This window comes from Delphinus delphis, chromosome 1 (assembly GCF_949987515.2).
Source record: "Delphinus delphis chromosome 1, mDelDel1.2, whole genome shotgun sequence".
NCBI lineage: Eukaryota > Metazoa > Chordata > Mammalia > Artiodactyla > Delphinidae > Delphinus > Delphinus delphis.
This window is the reverse complement of record NC_082683.1, coordinates 183,884,514-183,904,517: the sequence shown is the minus strand read 5'-3', so window position 1 is coordinate 183,904,517 and position 20,004 is coordinate 183,884,514. Positions and strand designations below refer to the sequence as shown.

Here is a 20,004-nt window from a genome sequence, read left to right as displayed (position 1 = left end):
TCCCCCGGGGGCCGCCCCGCCCGGCCCGGGGGCGGGCGCTCAGCACGGGCCGGGTGGGGGTGGGGTGGGACTCCTTTTCCTCGCCGTGGCGGCGGAGGCGCACGGCGTGGCTGGCGCGGCGCGGCGTCGTCGGTCGGTGTCGGAGTCGGAGTCGGAGGAGCCGGAGTCTGAGGAACCGGATCCGAGGCTGAGGAGAAGGAGGAGAAGAGGAGAAGGAAGAGGAGGAGAAGAAGGAGGAGAAGGATTAGGAGGAAGGCCAAGGAACCGGAGGAGGCCAAGAACCGTCGCTCAGCCGCGTCCGCGGCGCCGCGAGGATGGAGGCCCCCGGCCCGCGCCCCGCGCCGGCCCTCGGCGGCCCCGGCCCGCTGGGCGAGTTCCTGCCGCCGCCCGAGTGCCCGGTCTTCGAGCCCAGCTGGGAGGAGTTCGCCGACCCTTTCGCCTTCATCCACAAGATTCGGCCCATAGCCGAGCAGACAGGAATCTGCAAGGTGCGGCCGCCGCCGGTGAGTCTCGAGCGGGGCTCGCGGCCGGCCGGCGGGCGGCTGGGCCTCTGCGCGGGGCGAGGGGACAGCGGACGGAGCGCGGCCGGGGTTCGTATCCGGACGGAGAGGCGGCAGCACCACCACCGGCACCGGGGTCGTGGCCGTGCGCCGGAGCCCGCGGGGCGGAGGGCGGGCTGGCGCGGAGGCCCCCGGGCGCGGGTGCGGCGGGTGCGGGGCGCCGGGGGTGCGGGGTGCGCGCCCTGCGAGTTGTCGCGAGGAGGAAAGTTTTCAATATGGCGGCGGAGCCCCTGGTCCTTTGTGTGGAGGCGGCGGCGGCCCGGGCGGCTTCACCTGGCGCCCCACCCTCCGGCCCCGGACCCCGCGCCCCGGCCCGGACCCCTGGCGGGCCCCCCGGGCCGGGGACTAGGCGGGGCGACGGAGCCAGACGGGGGCACCGCGGGCCGGGCCGAGCGGACGTGCTGAGGGGGCGTGAGCGTGGGGTTCGGGGGGCGGCCGCCCAGAGGCTCCCCGGCCCCCGCCCCGAGAGCTGCACGCGGCGGGCGGTGTCAGCCCCGAAGGCGGAGGCCGCCCCGCGTCCCGACCCGGAGCGGAGGCCCCAGCGCAGCCCCCTGCCCGGGTGGGCGTGAGGGTGGGTGTTCCCGAAACGGTCACCAACGGCTGCAACGTCGGCGGAGAAGCCCTGCCGGCCCCTGCCCCCTCCCCTCCTCCTTTCCTCCCCTCCCCCCTCCCCTCCTCTCCCGTCACTTCCCCTCCCCCTCCCCCAGCCCCCGGCCGCAAACTCCGGACCCCTGGGCTGTGCCCACCTTTCGGACCGGCCGAGGCGGCCTCAGCAGTTGGATGGGCCGGGACCGTTGGCCGGAGGTTTAACTGCTTTTCCGACAGTTTGAGAAGCTTCTCCCCGCTCCGCCCCCGCTCCCTCGGAGGAAGCCCCCCCTCCCGCCCCTTTCTTTCTTAGGCTTGTTCTTTGTAATGACGTTGGAGTTGAGGGGTTCTGTGCGTAACCGCTCAGCCTGGAGAGCTGTGTCGAGGGAGATCCCGACTGAGTCTGTCTGATCCCAAGTCCCCCCTCCCCCCGAATTGAAATGCGGACTCTATATTGGAGTTTTTCTTGGACTAGTTTGAAATGGAGGTGAAATACCTGTCTCCGGGGATAACTGGTCAGTTAGGATGGGGGAGATGATCGAGAATAGATGCCTTTCTCTCAAGAAGTAGACAAGGTTGATTGTCGTTGCTCAAGGGAAGTGCGTGTCGGTTGGAGCGCAGAGGCCTGCAGAAGTTGTGCGGTGATTGGGGCCAGGGTTTTAGTTGTGGAAGAATAGGGCATGGACAGGTAGCAGCGGAGCTTTGTGTCAGCGTTAGGGACGGGGACTGTGAATAGTCCGCGTTCGCATCCATGGGCGTCCGTTCTGAAATTAGGCAACTTGAGCAAGTTCTCGGTAGCCCAAGTGTGCAGTCGGTTCCTGGGGGGGAGTTGTCCTCCATGTTGGTATTGTGGTGCACTAGGGCTGGGGTAAACCCTTTATCTACTTTCTTTTCCTATTCCTTTTGTCGGGTTCTTTTCCTAGAAAGATAGTGTTGCTCTGGTTAGGTTTGGCTACTCATTTCAGCATCTTGGCCAGAATATTAATGGTAAGCTCTGCAAAATGTGTGATCTTTCTGCCTTTCCCCATTCTGAATGTCAGACAGACGTGATGGCCACCATTTTGTATTGAGAGTGGTACTTACTACAGCCGAGGAAGGGTATTAAAGAGGCACAAATAAATAATCCACAAACATAACCAGTGCTCTGTTTTGGAGACCTCCTTTGTGTGGAGGAGGCTTCTTCCTCCTTTGTTTAACAAACTCCTGTGCCAATTGGAAAGAGTTTGGGAGTATTTCTAGTTGATATAACCGCAAAAAGGGAAACCTTTCCAGAAGTTGTAGCTCTTGAAGAAGGGTCTTGTTGGAACAAAGGGATCTTAAGAGATGGAGATGTAAACAAGTCTTTGTTTTAGAAACCGTTTTCTTTTAGAAAGCTAACTGTGAACAAGTGGTTTCATATAGTTGAAATAAAGCAACAACAAACCAAGAGATAAGAAATATTTTCCATGGCGATAGCTATATAATGCCCGTGTTTCTAGATGATTTGTTACCACTAAGTTTTTGGAATACAAGTGACTGTATTAAAATGGGGATTGGGTTTATTGGTATTTTATTTCTTGGAGATAAGGGAAAGAATTACAAAGCATTTCTATTTCCTTTTGTCCTTAACTTTGCATCTTTAATTAATGGTACTTAACGTAGCTTCAATTTATAGCTGCTTCTTAGTGATGGTCCTAAACTGCTTTGCTACTGAAACTTGAGGTTCACAGAAATTTGTTAATGAAAATATAGTAAGATAAGTATGATAAAAGGTAATAAAATCAAGAAGATGTTATTCAGATCCTGAGTTATAAGTTTAAAGAGGGTAATAAACAAACCTATTTTCAAATTACATCAAGTATGTAGGATAACTAGGCTTGTTTCCTGGACTTTTTTTTTTCAATTTACAATTAATCTGACTTCTGGTTTGTTACCTTTAGATGCAAATTTTCATTTCCTTCTTGATGTACTTAGATTTCTTTTTAAGGACAAATTTTCCATGTTACTTTGTGGTATTTGCGGATGATTAATTTTAGGGGTATAACTATTAGGCAAAAATAGTGGACTGCTCAGTAAATACTTTTCTCAGTCTCTTGAGTTTGGTAGGAATATATTTGATGGCTTCAGTAATTTACTCTGTTGCTCTCAAACATGTAACATTTGGCCATAGATAGGCAGATTCCACAAATTTCTTCTCTGGAGGTGTCCAGACGTTAGAGATTTAAGTCAAACCCCAGATGGCACAATAGACACATTTTTCAACTTTAACTTCCTGTGGTCATTAGTTTGATCCCTTAGGCTTCATAGCCAAAGTGTAAAACTTTCAAATGTTCTAATCCAGTCAGTGTCTTAATCCAGTCAGTGTCTTTGATTGAGCCTGTTGGTTCCGCCCTTAGAACATGAAGGAACTTAAATATACTTCTCTTTGTACGGAGGGGGGGTTGAGGTGTGAGTGATGCAGAGCTCTTTTACTCTCATTCCAGCCCATCATTCTCCCTAATGTTACGTTTGCTTGACTGTGGCCTAATCCTCTCTGTTGTTTTTCCAGTTTCTTTGGTGTCATGAAATTTTTCTCTAGTTGTGATTCCTTGCCACCGTAAACCTTTTAATATTTGGGGGAAAAGCTTATCAATAGAAATATCCTTGAGCAAAGGAAGAACTTATAATTACTTTTTTAAAATAACAGTTTTGTTCAGACATAATATATTTACCATATAATTCATCAATTTAAAGTGTGCAATTCAGTAGTTTTTAGTATTTTCATGGAGTTTTACAACCATCATCACAATCAGTGTGTTAGAACATGTTTATCACCCGCAAAAGAAACCCTGTACCCAATTGTAACTAGTTTTTAAAGAGAAATTTAGAACTATACCTCTCAAAAGAAGAACTTTTTTTTCTCACTTGGTAGGAGGCTGGATTAAGTCCTGCAGTTTTAGTTTAAGTGCGTCTGCCTTAAAGTAAAAACAAACTTCATTTGTTGTAGCCTTTGAATGGGTGATTGGCTAAATTTGACTTTGCCAGTGGTAGATTGGTCACACTCACAGACATCCATCTAGCTGTAACTCTTAGTGAACTAATCAACAAGTTAATAATAGACTCTTAGAATGGAATGTGAGTGATATTGCAAATATATGAGACAGCTTTAGGTTTACATCCCCACCCCCACTGGCAAAGTTTCCTTTCCTGTGGTTGTAGGATTTGTTTTTAAACATGCAGTCTAAACCTTTTCTAAAGAGCAGAATGACTAGAGAATTGCCTTTGAAGAGTCTTAATAAATGTTCTGATTTAAAGCTGGGGTGTTGAGTTCATTATTGAGAGACACTGATAAGGAAAATTAGAGAAAATGATCAACCCTCGGTTTCATTCTTTGTCTCTAAGGTCCTTAATTTTTTTTATTTCCGATTGACAGATCAGTAGTAAACTCATTTACTTATTTGTTTAGTTTGGGAGACAATAACAAAGTTCAGGATGCTTACAATACTTTAATATAGGCAGACAGAAATCTGCCAGTGAGAGAATTTTCTTTTAGAAAGGCAAAAATATCATTGTGAACTATTCAATTTAAAATAAAAACAAAAAGGAATCTGGTTTATGTGCTGTAAATGGGAGCTTTTTGCAGGCTTTGGTAACCTCTCGTTGTTTTAATTGGGCCACATTAAAGTTTGGTTGTAGAAAAGGATAGAGGGAGACCTCATGCCCCCAAATGAAAGTGCTGATTAATTAGGTTCCTGGATTTAGGTTCCACGAAGCCTACTTGTGTATCTCTTGGCAAAGGCCATCTATGGGTTTAAAAACCAGTAACCTGGAAAGACCTTGCTTTCCTCATTGTACAGTCCTTGCATTGAGCTGGTGGTGTGATTTTTCCTTTCTAAGAGAATTAGATATTCTTTGGAGATTATGCTAATATACCTGTTTTATGTGTAGAAGATCACTGCAGTCTCAAAAAAATTTTTTTTAATAATGTGGAATAAATGTTGGGAACTGAAGGACTGACTATACTTTCAGAAAGTTCTAAGTTTGGGTCCCTTGAAGAGGAATCATCAGAAGCACACCAGTGAGTCTCTTTGGGGTGAGTGGGTCCGTGCCATATCACTGGGCCACTCTCATTTACTTTCGATTACTTAGGGTTTGAGAAACTAATAACTGGATTTTAAAATCTGAGTTGTGAGAAACTTGTCTAAGACATGAGAACTGTATGCAGCTTAACAAGGATTTCTTAAGTATTTATCAACTGCTGTGTCCTAGCATGGGATTAAAGAGAAAAATGAGACATTACCTTTGTACACCTAAAACAAATTCTTCTAAAAATGCTTTTTCTGTCATTAAATATTAGATGAGTTCAGTGGTGACTTCGCTTTTTCAGTCTCCAAGTTTATGAAGACTAATGGGGAGAAGCCGCCTCTAGGGCAGTGGGACATTTCTGTTTCGTAACTGTAAGATGGAAGAATTTGACTAAATGTATTCTTCCCTTTTAAAATTTTTTTTTAAACATTCAGAATTTTAATTGTAGACCATTCCTCTTAAAGCATTATTGCCATATTGTGCCTTTGGACTTGGCCTAGAGTCATCCCATCTGTTCCTCTGTTTTATTTCTTTTAATCATTTAAGTTTTCTTTCTGGACTTAAGACCAGTTACTTTGCTCTGCTAGAGGCTTCATTTCCAGGGTATAAATGACATTTTTTAAATTATGAAAATAATTCAAGCATACACAGAAGTGTAGAGAATATAGTCCCTTTACGTATTTTCCTGGGTGTAAGAGGACGGAAAGCAGAGCAGCAGTGTTGGAATTGAGAGCAAACTAGTGACCTCAGGTGTAGAGAACAACTTGGCTTAGCTTTTGTCTTATTCAGGGTGAGTGAGATTTGGGCAATTAGGAATGAGGTTTCTAGCCTTTAGTGAGAGATGGCCACTCTTTGGCTAATCAGGATGGGGATTGGATTTCTCAGTCTTTCCAGGGCCTTTGTTGCTTTGTGACACGTTTGTTGGAGCCTGTGTGGGAACCTGACCGCTGTCAGGCCAGCTCCTGGATGCAGAGGCGTGGTGGTCGGAGGTGGTGGTTGGAGGTGGTGCCTGTCGCTCCCTTTTCTGCCCTTGGTCCATTTTCCTGTCTGACGTCATCTCAGCAGCATAGAGCTGGGAGTCGGGGGTGACCAAGAAGTAGAACGAAGTCCCTTCTGGAAAAGGAGTTTGAAGGAAATGAGAGTCAAAGGGTCTAATGAGTGGCTGGTCAGGATGTCATTAGGTTCACTTTACTGTGAAGATGGTGGTTCCACTTCCAGCCTCGATGATGCAGTTCCTGTTTCAGCAGAATTGCTGATGAACACTTAGGTAGCCTCAGATGTTCAAAAGAAGTGAGTTAAAAGTCAAGCCATTGAAAAATATTTTCTATAAATAACCCCTTAACGTCTAAGCACTCTCCTCCCCAAAATAATAACTTCATTTTTCAGGAACTAAGTTAAACATCACTAGGCAGAAGGTGACATAATAAACAGGTTTTTTTTAAACTTGTTGATTCCATTTCATTTGGAAATGTTATTTTACAACTGATGTAAATTTTAAGAAATATTTTGCAGGGATAAAAATAAGCTTTATCAAGGGGAGTGTATGTGGATTTTTATTTTTTCTATTACGTAAAAGAAGGAGTCAGTGTTTCTAAATTTTTTTAAATGAGTGGGTAGAGTCTTGAATCTAATACCATCATGACCTTGGACAAAGTTATTTTTTTCCAGTGTATGCCTTCTTATCTGCTATAAGGAGATCTGACACTGACTTAGAGCTGTTGTCCAGATTAATTGATGGATTGCAAGGAGCTTAAATTCCAAAGCTTTTACTTGCTCGCTGCTAAGAAGGGTCTGGGGACAGATTTAGAGAGACGAGGGTTAGTGCCAAATACATATCCCTCACTTCTCCTACAGTGAAGGGATTTTTAAAAGTGAAACTTGAAAAGTCAAAAGCCCAACATCAAAACTAGAATATACAAAGTGTAAATTCTTCTGTTGGTTAAGATGAAGCTTTTCTGTACCTGGATGTTCTTTTAAATTAGTTGAAATAAAAAAGTTTTTTCAGGTAGAGCTGTTACAAATTATTTCAGAAATTTTGCAGTGTATGTGTGTTATACAGGCAGGAGGTTGGTAAGCTTTAAGAAGTGTTTAAAATTATTTAATTTTCCCTAGTGTGGGAAGGCTGTGATGCTGTGGAAGCCCTGCAGATGGAGAGTATTATATTTTGTCTAACATAATTTAAATAGTCCCAATTCTTGCCTGAAGGGTTAGTAGATTGAGTCTTTAATAAGTTGCTTGTAAAGTGAGGAGAAAAGTAGAAGAGGTGTCAGGGAAAAGGTTTATTTTGGTCTTCAGGACAGAGCCCGATTATATTTTATTCTTTTACTAAGAAGTAGGCAGACTTTTTTTTTTTAAAATCTAATTAGAGTTTCTATATGATCATACAGATTTGGATTCACCGTGGGGTTTTTTTGGTTTTTTTTTTGCGGTACGCGGGCGTCTCTCGGCTGTGGCCTCTCCCGTTGCGGAGCACAGGCTCCGGACGCGCAGGCTCAGCGGCCATGGCTCACGGGCCCAGCCGCTCCGCGGCATGTGGGATCTTCCTGGACCGGGGCACGACCCTGTGTCCCCTGCATCGGCAGGCGGACTCTCAACCACTGCACCACCAGGGAAGCCCCACCGTGTTTTTTTGTTCAAATATGTTATGGGATCTCATAACATTGCTTCTTAGGTGGACCCGTATATATTGTATTTCTACTATTGTGGCTTTTTTGTTTTTGTCTTGAATCAAGCAATTCACTCAATACGGTTTTCTGCATGTGTTAAAACACTGTCTAGTGGTGTACATACGAAGTTTTAAAATCTTTAAATGTTGAAAGTGTTTGTTTAATTGCGAGCACATAGCTAGGCTGAGCTTCTCTTCCCAGCTATGTTCCTTGTGTGGCCCTAGGCAGATTTTTGTGCATTCCTACATTAATTCTTGCCACCTCAGAGCTTGATCAGATTGTAGTGTTAGAGAACTAAGTTTAAACCTGAGTGTGTTTTTAGCAGTTGGCTGAAGCTTTTGTTAAGCATGCGTTCCTATGAGGCATACAGATACCTGAACATGGCCATCTACTCCACTGCTAACTCCAGAGACAAAGGACAAATCCTGTCAAAACCACATAATTTCAAGGTCTTTAAGGCAAGATCCTCCCAATTTTCTGTGCGGTTGTACCAACTCATCATTTGGTGATATTTAAACCAGATGGGAACATGTCACCCTTGCCAGGCTTTAACTTGGACGGGGAGAGTGAGGATCTCTTAGGATTTGTACACTGGTGTCTTTTCATTTGTGGGACAGGGGGTGAGGCCATGGAGATGAGCAAGGTCTAGAAAGAATTTTGGGACTATAACCTCCATTTTGTAAAATTCCAGATATTCCAAGCTTTTTCCTCTCCCAGAGAGGCTCTTATGCAATATTTTGGACAAATTGAGAACAGCCACCAGATTTTCCAGCGGAAGGCTGGCTTCGGGGATTTGTGTAGGGTGTGAGTTTGGGGTTTTTAAAGATTGTACTTAATGGCAGCCCATTCTGCCATTCTTTCTATAAGTACTTTTTTTTTCTACTGCTAACCTTGTGGCTTTTCCTGTCTTCCAAGTGTAAAATACATCCTTGACTTATGTTAATAGATAATTGCTCATCAGATTTTTTTTTGAGGGGAACAGGGTTTAAAGTTTGATTTAGGATCCAAGGTAATTTGTTTTTGGCGGTTGGTATTAGCTAGCAAGGACGTGAAAACTTGCAGAGAATAGGGATTTCATGGAAAAATCGTGGAGCAGGAATCCAAACATTTGGCTTCTGATGAGTGTTCCATTATCTTCATGTTATCCTTGAGCTTCCAGCCTTGAGGTTGGAATTTCAAGGTTTTATTCCATTAACCTGCCTCTTTTTGTTTGTTTTAATAAATTTATTTATTTATTTATTTTTGGCTGCCTTGTGCTGTGCGTGGGCTTTCTCTGGTTGTGGCGAGCATGGCTACTCTTATGTGTGCAGGCTTCTCATTTTGGTGGCTTCTCTTGTTGCGGAGCACGGGCTCTAGGCACGTGGGCTTCAGTAGCTGTGGCATGTGGGCTCAGTAGTTGTGGCTCACGGGCTCTAGAGTGCAGGCTCAGTAGTTGTGGCACACAGGCTTAGTTGCTCCGTGGCATGTGGTATCTTCCCAGACCAGGGCTCGAACCTGTGTCCTCTGCATTGGCAGGCAGATTCTTAACCACTGCGCCACCAGGGAAGCCCTAACCTGCCTTTTAAAATGAGGATAATTCTGGCCCTGCTTTACATGATGAGGCATAAAGAGGTAAGTAAACATGCTCAAGGTCACCTGACTGCTTAGTGGAGGAGCCTGATAAGAGCCCACACAGTACTCTTAACCATTATTTATATTGCCTATATCCACATGAAATTGGGATTACATGAGACGGCAGATGAAAAATTATGAATCTTTTTATTCTTTTTTTTTAAATTGAAGTGTAGTTGATTTACAGTATTGTGTTAGTTTCAGGTGTACAGCAAAGTAGTTCAGTTATATATATGCTTTTTCATAAAATTTTCCATTATAGGTTATTGCAGGCTATTGAATATTGCTCCCTGTGTTATGCAGTAAACCCTTGTTGCTTATCTATTCTATGTATAGTAGTTTGTATCTGTTGATCCCATACTCCTAGTTTATCCCTCCCCAACCCTCCCTTTCCCCCTTGGTGCCCCTAAGTTTGTTTTCTCTGTCTGTGCGTCTGTTTCTGTGTTGTACATAGATTCATTGCTGTTATCTTTTAGATTTCACATATAACTGATATCATGTATTTGTCTTTGATTTACTTCACTCAGTATGATAATTTCTAGGTCCATCCATGTTGCTGCAAATGGCATCATTTCGTTCTTTTTTATGGCTGCGTAATAATCCATTGTATATATGTACCACATCTTTATCCATTCATCTGTTGATGGACACTTAGGTTGCTTCCGTGTCTTGGCGGTTGTTAATAGTGCTGCTATGAACATTGGGGTGCATGTAGCTTTTCAAAGTGTGGTTTTCTCCAGATACAGGCCCAGGAGTGGGATTGCTGGATCCTATGGTAACTCTGTTTTTAGTTTTTAAGGAACGTCCATACTGTTCTCCATAGTGGCTGCACCAAGTTACATTCCTACCAGCAGCGTAGGAGGGTTCCCTTTTCCCTTTTGTTAACTTAGTTCTTGCTGCTAAGGTAGGATTTTTTTCCCCCGCCTGTGCTGTGCGGCTTGCAGGATCTTAGTTTCCCGACCAGGGACTGAACTGAACCCGGGCCCATGGCATTGAAAGAGCCGAGTCCTAACCACTGGACTGCCAGTGAATTCCAAGGACAATTTTATAGATAAAGTTCAGTGTTCTTCTTTCTAATATGTGGTGGGCAGTGGCTCCTTTCGTAGATCCCAGAAATTAGCTGGGCTTTTGGGGAAGGAGAGTGTGATCTTCCTTTGCTTCTTTCTGGTTATCCTAACGCACTGAAGGAAAATCAGTACTAGAAAGCTGCCCTTATGTGATAACAAAGTACAGTACCATTTTATTTTGTCTGCTATAGTTGCCTGTAAAATGTAATTATAAAATTGTAAGTAAACCGTGTGTCCTTATTTTTTAACTAAACAATGTGTATGAGCTTGGCCATTCCATATACTTTTGGTTGGTTGGCTCATTTGTGTGGAAACTCCTGGCTCATCAGTTTCAGTGACCACTTAGCTTCAATTGGTAGAATATGGAAGAAGCTCCTTTGGCCGTTGGAAAGCTCAGCTAGGTTTGAGAACTACTAGTTTAGGTAATTCCCTGATGAGGTTTAGGCAGCTGTTAATATAAGGAATTTTCTTACCTGTTGACTTTGAATTAATAGAAATTCTCAGCTCCACTACAAGAAACTAAGGAATCCTTTCCGTCAGCTCTGGTGAATGAAGAAATGGATTGGGTCCTTGGGGTTGGTTATGGGTTCAATTCAGTACATTTATTGATATGTCAGTAAGTGCCAGGAATTGTGTGAAGGTTCTGCAGTTTACAACTTTGACTTAAAGGAACTCATAATCTGCTGGTGAGAAAGATCAGTAATTAGATTATATAGTAGGATGTATGCAAGTAATGGAAACTGCATATAGAATGGTTGAAGATAATAGGGTTGGGGGAATATGGAGGTGGGTGGAGTATGGGGAGAGGGGGCTGCCTGGGGGCATCTGGGAAAGCATTGGGTTAGGGAGGAAATAGGAGTGTAGGATGAGAGTGAGGGTCATGAGAACTCGCAGAAACACCAACATTTAAGGAATAAAGAGGATCTAGTTGGAGGCCGCAGGAAATGTGCAGGGAAGCCAAGGAGAGAAAAAAGCTGGTTTGTTGAGCCTGTATTTCAGACTTACATGACTTTTTGGTGATGATTTTCTTAAGTCTCAACTGTAGACACAGCTGTAAAATCCTCTATTTAAAATCTGGGAAAGTAGATAATAGAAGAGTTTTTATAGTGTGTCCCATTGATACCAGGCAGCCATTCAAATGAGGACCAGTTTTATCAGGCTGGAACTTCCTCATATTTTAGGTTAAAGTGGGTCATCTTTTAAGTCAAATTGATTATTATTATTTTTGGCCGTGCCGCATGGCTTGCAGGATCTTAGTTCCCCCACCAGGGATTGAACCTGGGCCCTGGCAATGAAAGCGCAGAGTCCTAACCACTGGACCTCCAGGGGATTCCCCAAATTGATTATTAAATGTGGCAATAAATGTGAAAGAAATAAGATAGTGCTCTCTCTAAAACAGTAACACTGAGATACATTATAAATTTATTTTAAGAGTTTTGGACATGAGATTTATTTATCTACCATCCTAAATTGAGCTTGCCTGTGTAATAGTACACCCTTTTATCTTTCATACAGGAGATCTAGCCTTGAAGCATGGTCAGAATTAGAGTATACTGAATAGACTATCAGGTTGTCCTTGTGTAAATATTAGATGATCTGCAGTGGGATAAACAGAGCCGCTTCCTAGCAATTCCAGTTCAGGTTCAAGCTTCAGTCTTTTACTTCAGATATGGCTATTAGGGATCATATGTGTTCTAAAATTATTTCCACTTTTATTGCTAGACGTATAGTTAATATATCTTAATTGCAGCAGGACTGAAGAGCTGTTAAATATTTGCTTTTAGTGAAATGTATGGCTTACTATTTGTTTCTTTTTTGTTTGTTTTTTTAGTGCAGTTGCAAATGTGTCTTGAGATGGAACATCAAACAAAACAAAGATTTAGTATCTTCTCTGAGGCTCAGGCTGATTTTTAGTGTCACTACTGTCCCTTTCCTGACTCTGATTTTGAATCTCCAGGAGTGACCACCAGTTTGTAAAGTACTAAAGGTGTAGGGCAGCAAGTGTTTACAGATCTAATGAGGCCTTAAAGTTAGGGTGTGGGATGTTTAACTTTCCCTGCCCTTGGTGCCCAGGTGGGTTTGGGTGTTGCTGAGTGAAGGTTGAGGGGGCAGAGTTCAACCTTGTTCCTAAACCCCTTCCCCGACAAATCTTTTTTTTTTTTTTTTTGACAAATCATTTTTAAAAAAAAATATTTATTTATTTTTGGCTGCATTGGGTCTTCTTTGCTGCGCGCAGGCTTTCTCCAGTTGTGGCAAGCGGGGCCTACTCTTCGTTGTGGTGCTCAGGCTTCTCGTTGCGGTGGCTTCTCTTGTTGTGGAGCATGGGCTCTAGGCATGCGGCCTTCAGTAGCTGTGGCATGTGGGCTCAGTAGTTGTGGCTCTTGGGCTCTAGAGCGCAGGTTCAGTAGTTGTGGCACACGGGTTTAGTTGCTTCGTGGCATGTGGGATCTTCCTGGACCAGGGCTCAAACCCATGTTCCCTGCATTGGCAGGCAGATTCTTAACCACTGCGCCACCAAGGAAGCCTGACAAATCATTTCTTGAACCTTTCTGAAGTATGTAATCTTTTCTTAACTTTAGCAGTCTCAGTTTTCTGTCAGAAAACTGCCTTTTCCTCACTGGGATCCTAGGTATGAAAGAAAACAATCAAAACTACTTACTAACTAATTTCCTTGCAGGGGGGGAACCGTGGCACTGTAGCTACTTGATCATAATATGGTTTGGTGTAGGCATATTGAAGTAACGTTTGCACCAGTTATAATTGCTGTAAGGGAGAAGGATCTGAAATTTCTTCTGGACTCGTTCAGTGACCATAAGCTGTCTGTGAATGGCCTGAAATGAATAATGCTTTCCTGTTAACTTTTCATGATTGACCATCATGTTGTCAGCCCATTTCAGTGGAAGATGATTTGTTCTAGGGATTTAGCTTTCTTAGAATCCTTCCTTGTGAATTTTATAATTTTTTTAAAAAATAAATTTATTTATATATTTATTTGGCTGCATTGGGTCTTCGTTGCTGCGTGCAGGCTTTCTCTTGTGGCGAGCAGGGGCTACTCTTCATTGTGGTGCGTGGGCTTCTCATTGCGATGGCTTCTCTTGTTGCAGAGCACGGGCTCTAGGTGCGTGGTCTTCAGTAGTTGTGGCACGAGGGCTCAGTAGTTGTGGCTTGCAGGCTCTAAAGCGCAGGCTCAGTAGTTGTGGCGCACTGGTTTAGTTGCTCCGTGGCATGTGGGCTCTTCCTGGCCCAGGGCTGGAATCCGTGTCGCCTGCATTGGCAGGTGGATTTTTAACCACTGTGCCACTAGGGAAGCCCCCTCTGTGAATTTAAAAGGATACTTCCCTTATAGGCTTGATGAGACTTTTGGGATGTGCAAAAGTCTGTATGAATCACTCCAGGTAACTTTGGTAGCTATCTATTAAGGACATTTTGGAAGAGTAAGATGGCCTCCATGTGATCTAGTTATTCCCTCTTACTGTTTATAAACCAGATTATACTTAGCTTGTTCGTACAGAGGGGCCGGGGAGGAAACTATTTCTTTGAGGTTTGAGAAGCAGTATCAGTGGGAGGACTGTTTTATGTCAATGTTTTCATATGGCTTTAACAATAATAAATTTAAGTAATTTAGAGGCCGTATAAATACAGATTATCATTTCCAAGATTTATTAAAAGTGGTGGAAAAGGAACTTATTGGGACTAATGCTTAATAAGTAAACACCATGACATGCCTCTTATGTATTTATTTATTTATTTATTTTTGGCCATGCTGGGTCATAGTTGCAGCACGCGGGATCTTTCATTGCAGCATGTGGGTTTAATTGCCCCACGGCATGTGGGGTGTTAGTTCCCCAACCAGGGATCGAACCCACATCCTTTGCATTGGAAGACGGATTCTTAACTACTGGACCACCAGGGAAGTCCCGACATGTCTCTTTTTTACTGGTGTATTTTCATTTACTAATAGATGGTCCATAGAAACAATGCTTTGCCTTCCCAAATACTTAATATTCAGAAATTAAAACACTCTTTTAAACAAGAAGTTGTGTAAAACTGAAAACTGGCTCTTACCAAGCCCCACCTATAGGAGTTAAAACTTTAACAAATGTTCTTATTCCTGGTACTTATTATCTTAGTACAACTATCAAAAGTCCGTGTATGTTTGCAAATGATTGCATTGGTATTTTCAGGTTCTTTTTGGTGGTAGGACTTTAGGGAAGAATGGGTTGCCATATGCTTTTCTAAAAACGTTGGCATTACACAAGCAGGTCAAGAAATCATTGTTAGTGAATGGAGAAAACACTTGAAGTGGCCGCTTTTAAAATCTGTGTGGACAGAGTTCTCTGGAGGGGCAGATTGGATGGGGAACCCTGTAGGGGTCTGTTAGTTGTTTCCAAGGTTTGGGCTGAGGACTTTTGGAGAGTTCACAGGACCTTTTCAGCAGGTCCGCGGGAACTTCCTCTTTTCAACAAAATGTTTGTCTGTGACCAGCTTATCTTCATATATTTTAACCAAAACAACATATACAACAACTGATTGACAGCAGAAGATATGAAACTCCAGCTTATTTCTATTAAGCCAGACATTAAAGAGATTTGCAAAATAAAACTCTTCTCACCAATTCTTTGCTTATTATTAAATGAATTTTTTTAAATGTCTTTTAATTTCTAATGCAATAAAAATGAATGGATAGAACCCATCTGAAGTAAAACTCTTCGAAGCCGTCAATTTTTAAGAGTTTAAAGGGGACCTAAGGCCAAAAATTTGAGAGTTGCAGTACTAAAAAAGGAACTTAACTTCTGCAAAGGCTTGAATAGGAATAAATCTAGGACCTATGCATAAGCAGTTTCTCTTTGTGCTCAACCTTTGAAGAGGATATTATAACACCAGTAGAGGGTTTGGTAAAAACTTCCCTTATTCACCTATCTGTTGCTTCTGTGAAGTGAAAATTTTAAAGTGTTTTCAAAACGGCAAACAGTAAGTTTTTCCACATAGCCAGTAACAACTGAACTGTCGAAGTGGGCCTTTATGGTCCCATTTTGTCAAGTTTAAATTTTTTTATATTAAAGATATGATTGTGTTTCATTTTTTGAGAGCGCTCTATTGGAATCAGAAGAGTTTGGAACACAAAAGATAAAAATTGATCCAAATGATTGACTTTTTATTTTGAACTGTTTTACATATACAGAAAAATTGAGAAGATAGTTGAGTTCCCATATACTTCTCACCTCATTTCCCAGTTTCTTACCATTCTGCATTATCAGTATGACACGTTTATTATAATCAGTGAACCACTGTTGTTATTAACCCAAGTCCATGAACTTACACAGATGAACTCAGGTTTTACCTAACGTCCTCTTCTGTTCCAGGATCTCATTCAGGACACCACATTGCGTTTGGTTGTCAGGGCTCTTTAGGCTCTTCTTAGCTGTGGCAGTTTCTCAGATTTCTTGGTTTTGATGACCTTGACCGTTTTGAGGAGGACTGACTGGGTATATGGGCAAATTTTTTTCTTTTTTTTAAAGGGACATTTATTCTTGCAGTCTTTTCTGTTGGCTGTGGAATGATTTAAACACTAAAGCTGTGGGAGTTTTTGTATTACACTTAACTAAAGTAAACCCTGTGCTACAGTATGAACCTCGCTTGATACAGTTGCCCGTATCTAAATAAGGAGCATGATGTGTTTTTTGTGTGTGTGTGTGTTTTTTTGTTGTTGTTGTTTTTTTTTGCGGTACACGGGCCTCTCACTGTTGTGGCCTCTCCCGTTGTGGAGCACAGGCTCCGGACGCGCAGGCTCAGCGGCCATGGCTCACGGGCCCAGCCACTCCGCGGCATGTGGGATCTTCCTGGACCAGGGCACGAACCCATGTCCCCTGCATCGGCAGGCGGACCCTCAACCAGTGCGCCACCAGGGAAGCCCGCATGATGTGTTTTTACTAAAACATTGTTCTCTTTGTTTCCAAATTCTTGTCACCGGGTTTCCTTCATTGGCAAATTTTTAGCAGAGCTTTTTTGATTTTATATTTTTTAATCTTTAGCTTTACAGAGACATTTAAAATTAATTAGACTTTTTACTTGTTCAGTAACATTTATTGAACATCCATAGCACTGTTCTAGGAAGGTAGTTTTCATTTTAGATTCTTCCTTAATAACCATTTTTACACTTCTCTATAGAGGCAGAACACGCCATCATTAATAAAAGGCAGTCTCAGGCAGGCATCTGCAATCACTGTGATCATGTTGATTTCTTTTTTCCTGTAACTGCAGTATGTAAAATGTGACCCTGAATGGAGCTGAAACAAGCTTCCTAGAAGGTATAGATATTTTGTTTATAATGAATAACATTGGAAAGTAAAGGAAATAGCCTAAATGTCAAATACTAAGAAATTTTTTAAATATCAATACAATGAAATGTTAATGTTCCCAGTATAGTAATAAGTAGAAGGCAATATAATTTTTTTTGGTTTGAAATTATGAAGATAAGCATTTTGGAAAAAATACTGGAAGGACGTGTAACAAAATGTAACAGGTTTTTCTCTGAGATTTTGGCTCATTTTTTCTTCCTTATATGTTTTTTCTGCAATTTCATCAGTAAGCGTTACTTTTGTATTAGGAAAAAAGTATCAGGAAGTTTTATGTAGTGGATATACAGGAAATGGCTTGGTCAATATAAAATACTGATATGGGACCGTATGTAGGCTTGCCCACTAGAGTGTTGTTTTTTGTGTTACAGAAGCTGAATTCCATTGCCACCCTAGCAGCTCCTCTCTTGGCAGATCCATGCCTCTACCCTTGGATTAATAAACCTAAGACAATCTTATAGGAAGCTCTCTCCTTTTTTTTTTTTTTTTTTTTTTTTTGCGGTACAATGGCCTCTCACTGTTGGGGCCCCTCCCGTTGCGGAGCACAGGCTCCAGACGTGCAGGCTCAGCAGCCATGGCTCACGGGCCTAGCCGCTCCGCGGCATGTGGGATCTTCCCGGACCGGGGCACGATCCCGTGTCCCCTGCATCGGCAGGTGGACTCTCAACCACTGCGCCACTAGGGAAGCCCTCTTTTTTCTTCCTTTTTTTTTTGGCCACACCACGCGGCATGTGGGATCTTATTTCCCCGACCAGGGATTGAACCTGGGCGTAGAGTCCTAACCACTGGACCGCCAGGGAATCCCCTAGGAAGCTCTTTAAGCATGGAAATATGACAGTACATTCTCTGACTTTAAAAAGCAAGATGCATGTATCTCAATGCTGGAAAAAGAGTACAGCAAAAAAATAGATTAATGGACCTTGAGTAGTATATATTAATGAATTCTATCTTATACAGATTTATAATGAAGATTAGAGAATCAAAACCACTGTGTTAAACATAACCAATCAAAAACAAAAACAAGGTTGCAGTAGGTTTCCTGGAAACTACAAAGCTTTGCAACATGAACATTCCCTAATCATTGTCTTTTTTTTTTTTACCATTTACTTTGTAAATGCCAGGCACCTGTCTAAAGGCTTTGCCCCTATTATTTTATTTAAGCCTCCTGGTTTCCCCTTTTTACATGTACGTAAGGCACAGGAAGATGAACCTAGTTCAGACCCACACAGTAGAGTCAGGATTTGAACCCAGGCAATGTGACTGAGAGCCTACCCTCTTTAACATCTGTTCTACTGTACAGGAGGTGGTAAAGGGCACCACTGTGCCTTAAAACTCAGCACTGAAGAAATGACAGATGAGGATGATACAGGGGAGCCCTTTTTTGTTTTTGCTTTTAATTTTATATGTTTATTCTGATTTTATTGAGTTAAATGTATAAAATAGCAATGTGTACACAGAGGGATTTAATACATAATATATATAATTATCTTTAAAAAGTCAGGATGCAAGTTAAAACAAAAAGTTATTTTCTCTCCCAAATATACTGTTATTTCTTTTTTAAAAAATGTTGCTTTTGGGCTTCCCTGGTGGCACAGTGGTTGAGAATCTGCCTGCCAATGCAGGGGACACGGGTTCGAGCCCTGGTCTGGGACGATCCCATATGCCGCGGAGCAACTGGGCCTGTGAGCCACAACTACTGAGCCTGTGCATCTGGAGCCTGTGCTCCGCAACAAGAGAGGCCGTGACAGTGAGAGGCCCGCGCACTGTGATGAAGAATGGCCCCCGCTCGCCGCAACTAGAGAAAGCCCGCACGCAGCAACGAAGACCCAACACAACCAAAAATAAATAAATAAATAAATTTAATTTAAAAAATGTTGCTTTCTTCTTTTTTTAAAGGGAACTTTATTATATATTTATTTATTTTTGGCTACGTTGGGTCTTTGTTGCTGTGCGTGGGCTTTCTTCAGTTGCGGTGAGCGGGGGCTACTCTTCCTTGCGGTGCGCGGGCTTCTCATTGCGGTGGCTTCTCATTGCAGAGCATAGGCTCTAGGCGCGTGGGCTTCAGTAGTTGTGCAGGCTTTGGTAGTTGTGGCATGCAGGCTCGCAGGCTCTTGAGCACAGGCTCAGTAGTTGTGGTGCACGGGCTTAGTTGCTCCCCGGCATGTGGGATCTTCCCGGACCAGGGCTTGAACCCTTGTCCCCTGCATTGGCAGGCTGATTCTTAACCACTGCGCTGCCAGGGAAGCTCTCTTCTTTTTTAAAGGTTATACTCCATTTATAGTTATTGTAAAATGTTTGCTTTATTTAGGGGAACTCTTTAACCTGTGTTGAAATTGCTATGATGAAAAGTGCTGGTTGGCCACTAGATGCTAACTAGAGTTAGGCTGAAAGGATGGGGTCCTTAAAGGTAAACTTCAGAGGTCAGTTGCTCCTTGAAAGTTGAGGTTGCATTCACTTCTTGTTAGAGGAAAATTACATTTCAGTGGTCAGAACTTAATGTCATGTAATACTTGTTATTTTTGCTTTATAATAAAACAAACTTTACATTTGTAATTTCAGTTCTTACCATAGTCCTGAAAGTAGCTATTGTTCGTACTTTACAGATGGAAAAGTTGAGATTCCTGAAGTGGTGGTAAGAGAAACGAATCGCAGATTCTGGTCTTATGACTTTCAGTGCGTTGCTCTTTTTTTTTTGGTCCTATACTAATCGCCTGCTTACCTTCTGAGGAACAAGTGTCTTATCCATTATTAATATGCTTGGTTAAGTAAAAAGAGAAGGGATTGAAAGAAAGTGGGTTGGGGTAGTGAGATAAGAACCTGAAGGTGCAAAATTTTTAAAGGAAAGCCGGACATATTCTCAGGACCTTTGTTTGGTTACAGACCCCTTTGAGACCCTGGTGAAAGCTGTGAGCCTTCCCAGAAAAATCCACATACACTCAGTTCTATTTACAATTTAAATGCCTAGGCTTTAGGGTATAAAAGTGTGGTTCCATAGTCTAAAAAGGAAATCCTCAAAATAAAGTGTTTTTACTAGTGGCTCACTGAGGACCGGAGATCTTAAACAGGCTTTGAACAAATTGGTGGCTAATTAAAGCTGCTTGGGGCCAAGTCTGCC

At 42.8% G+C, this 20,004-nt stretch overlaps 1 protein-coding gene across 1 annotated transcript in view; it reads left to right on the top strand.

The window, feature by feature from the left end:
- The first annotated feature begins 187 nt into the window (after positions 1-187).
- The window catches only part of KDM5B (lysine demethylase 5B), a 76,989-nt gene continuing 57,172 nt past the window's right edge, over positions 188-20,004 (top strand). The window contains exon 1 of the mRNA XM_059999150.1: positions 188-503. Coding sequence (XP_059855133.1) covers positions 315-503 — 189 coding nt within the window. The 5' untranslated portion in view covers positions 188-314. The remainder of the gene's footprint in view (positions 504-20,004) is intronic.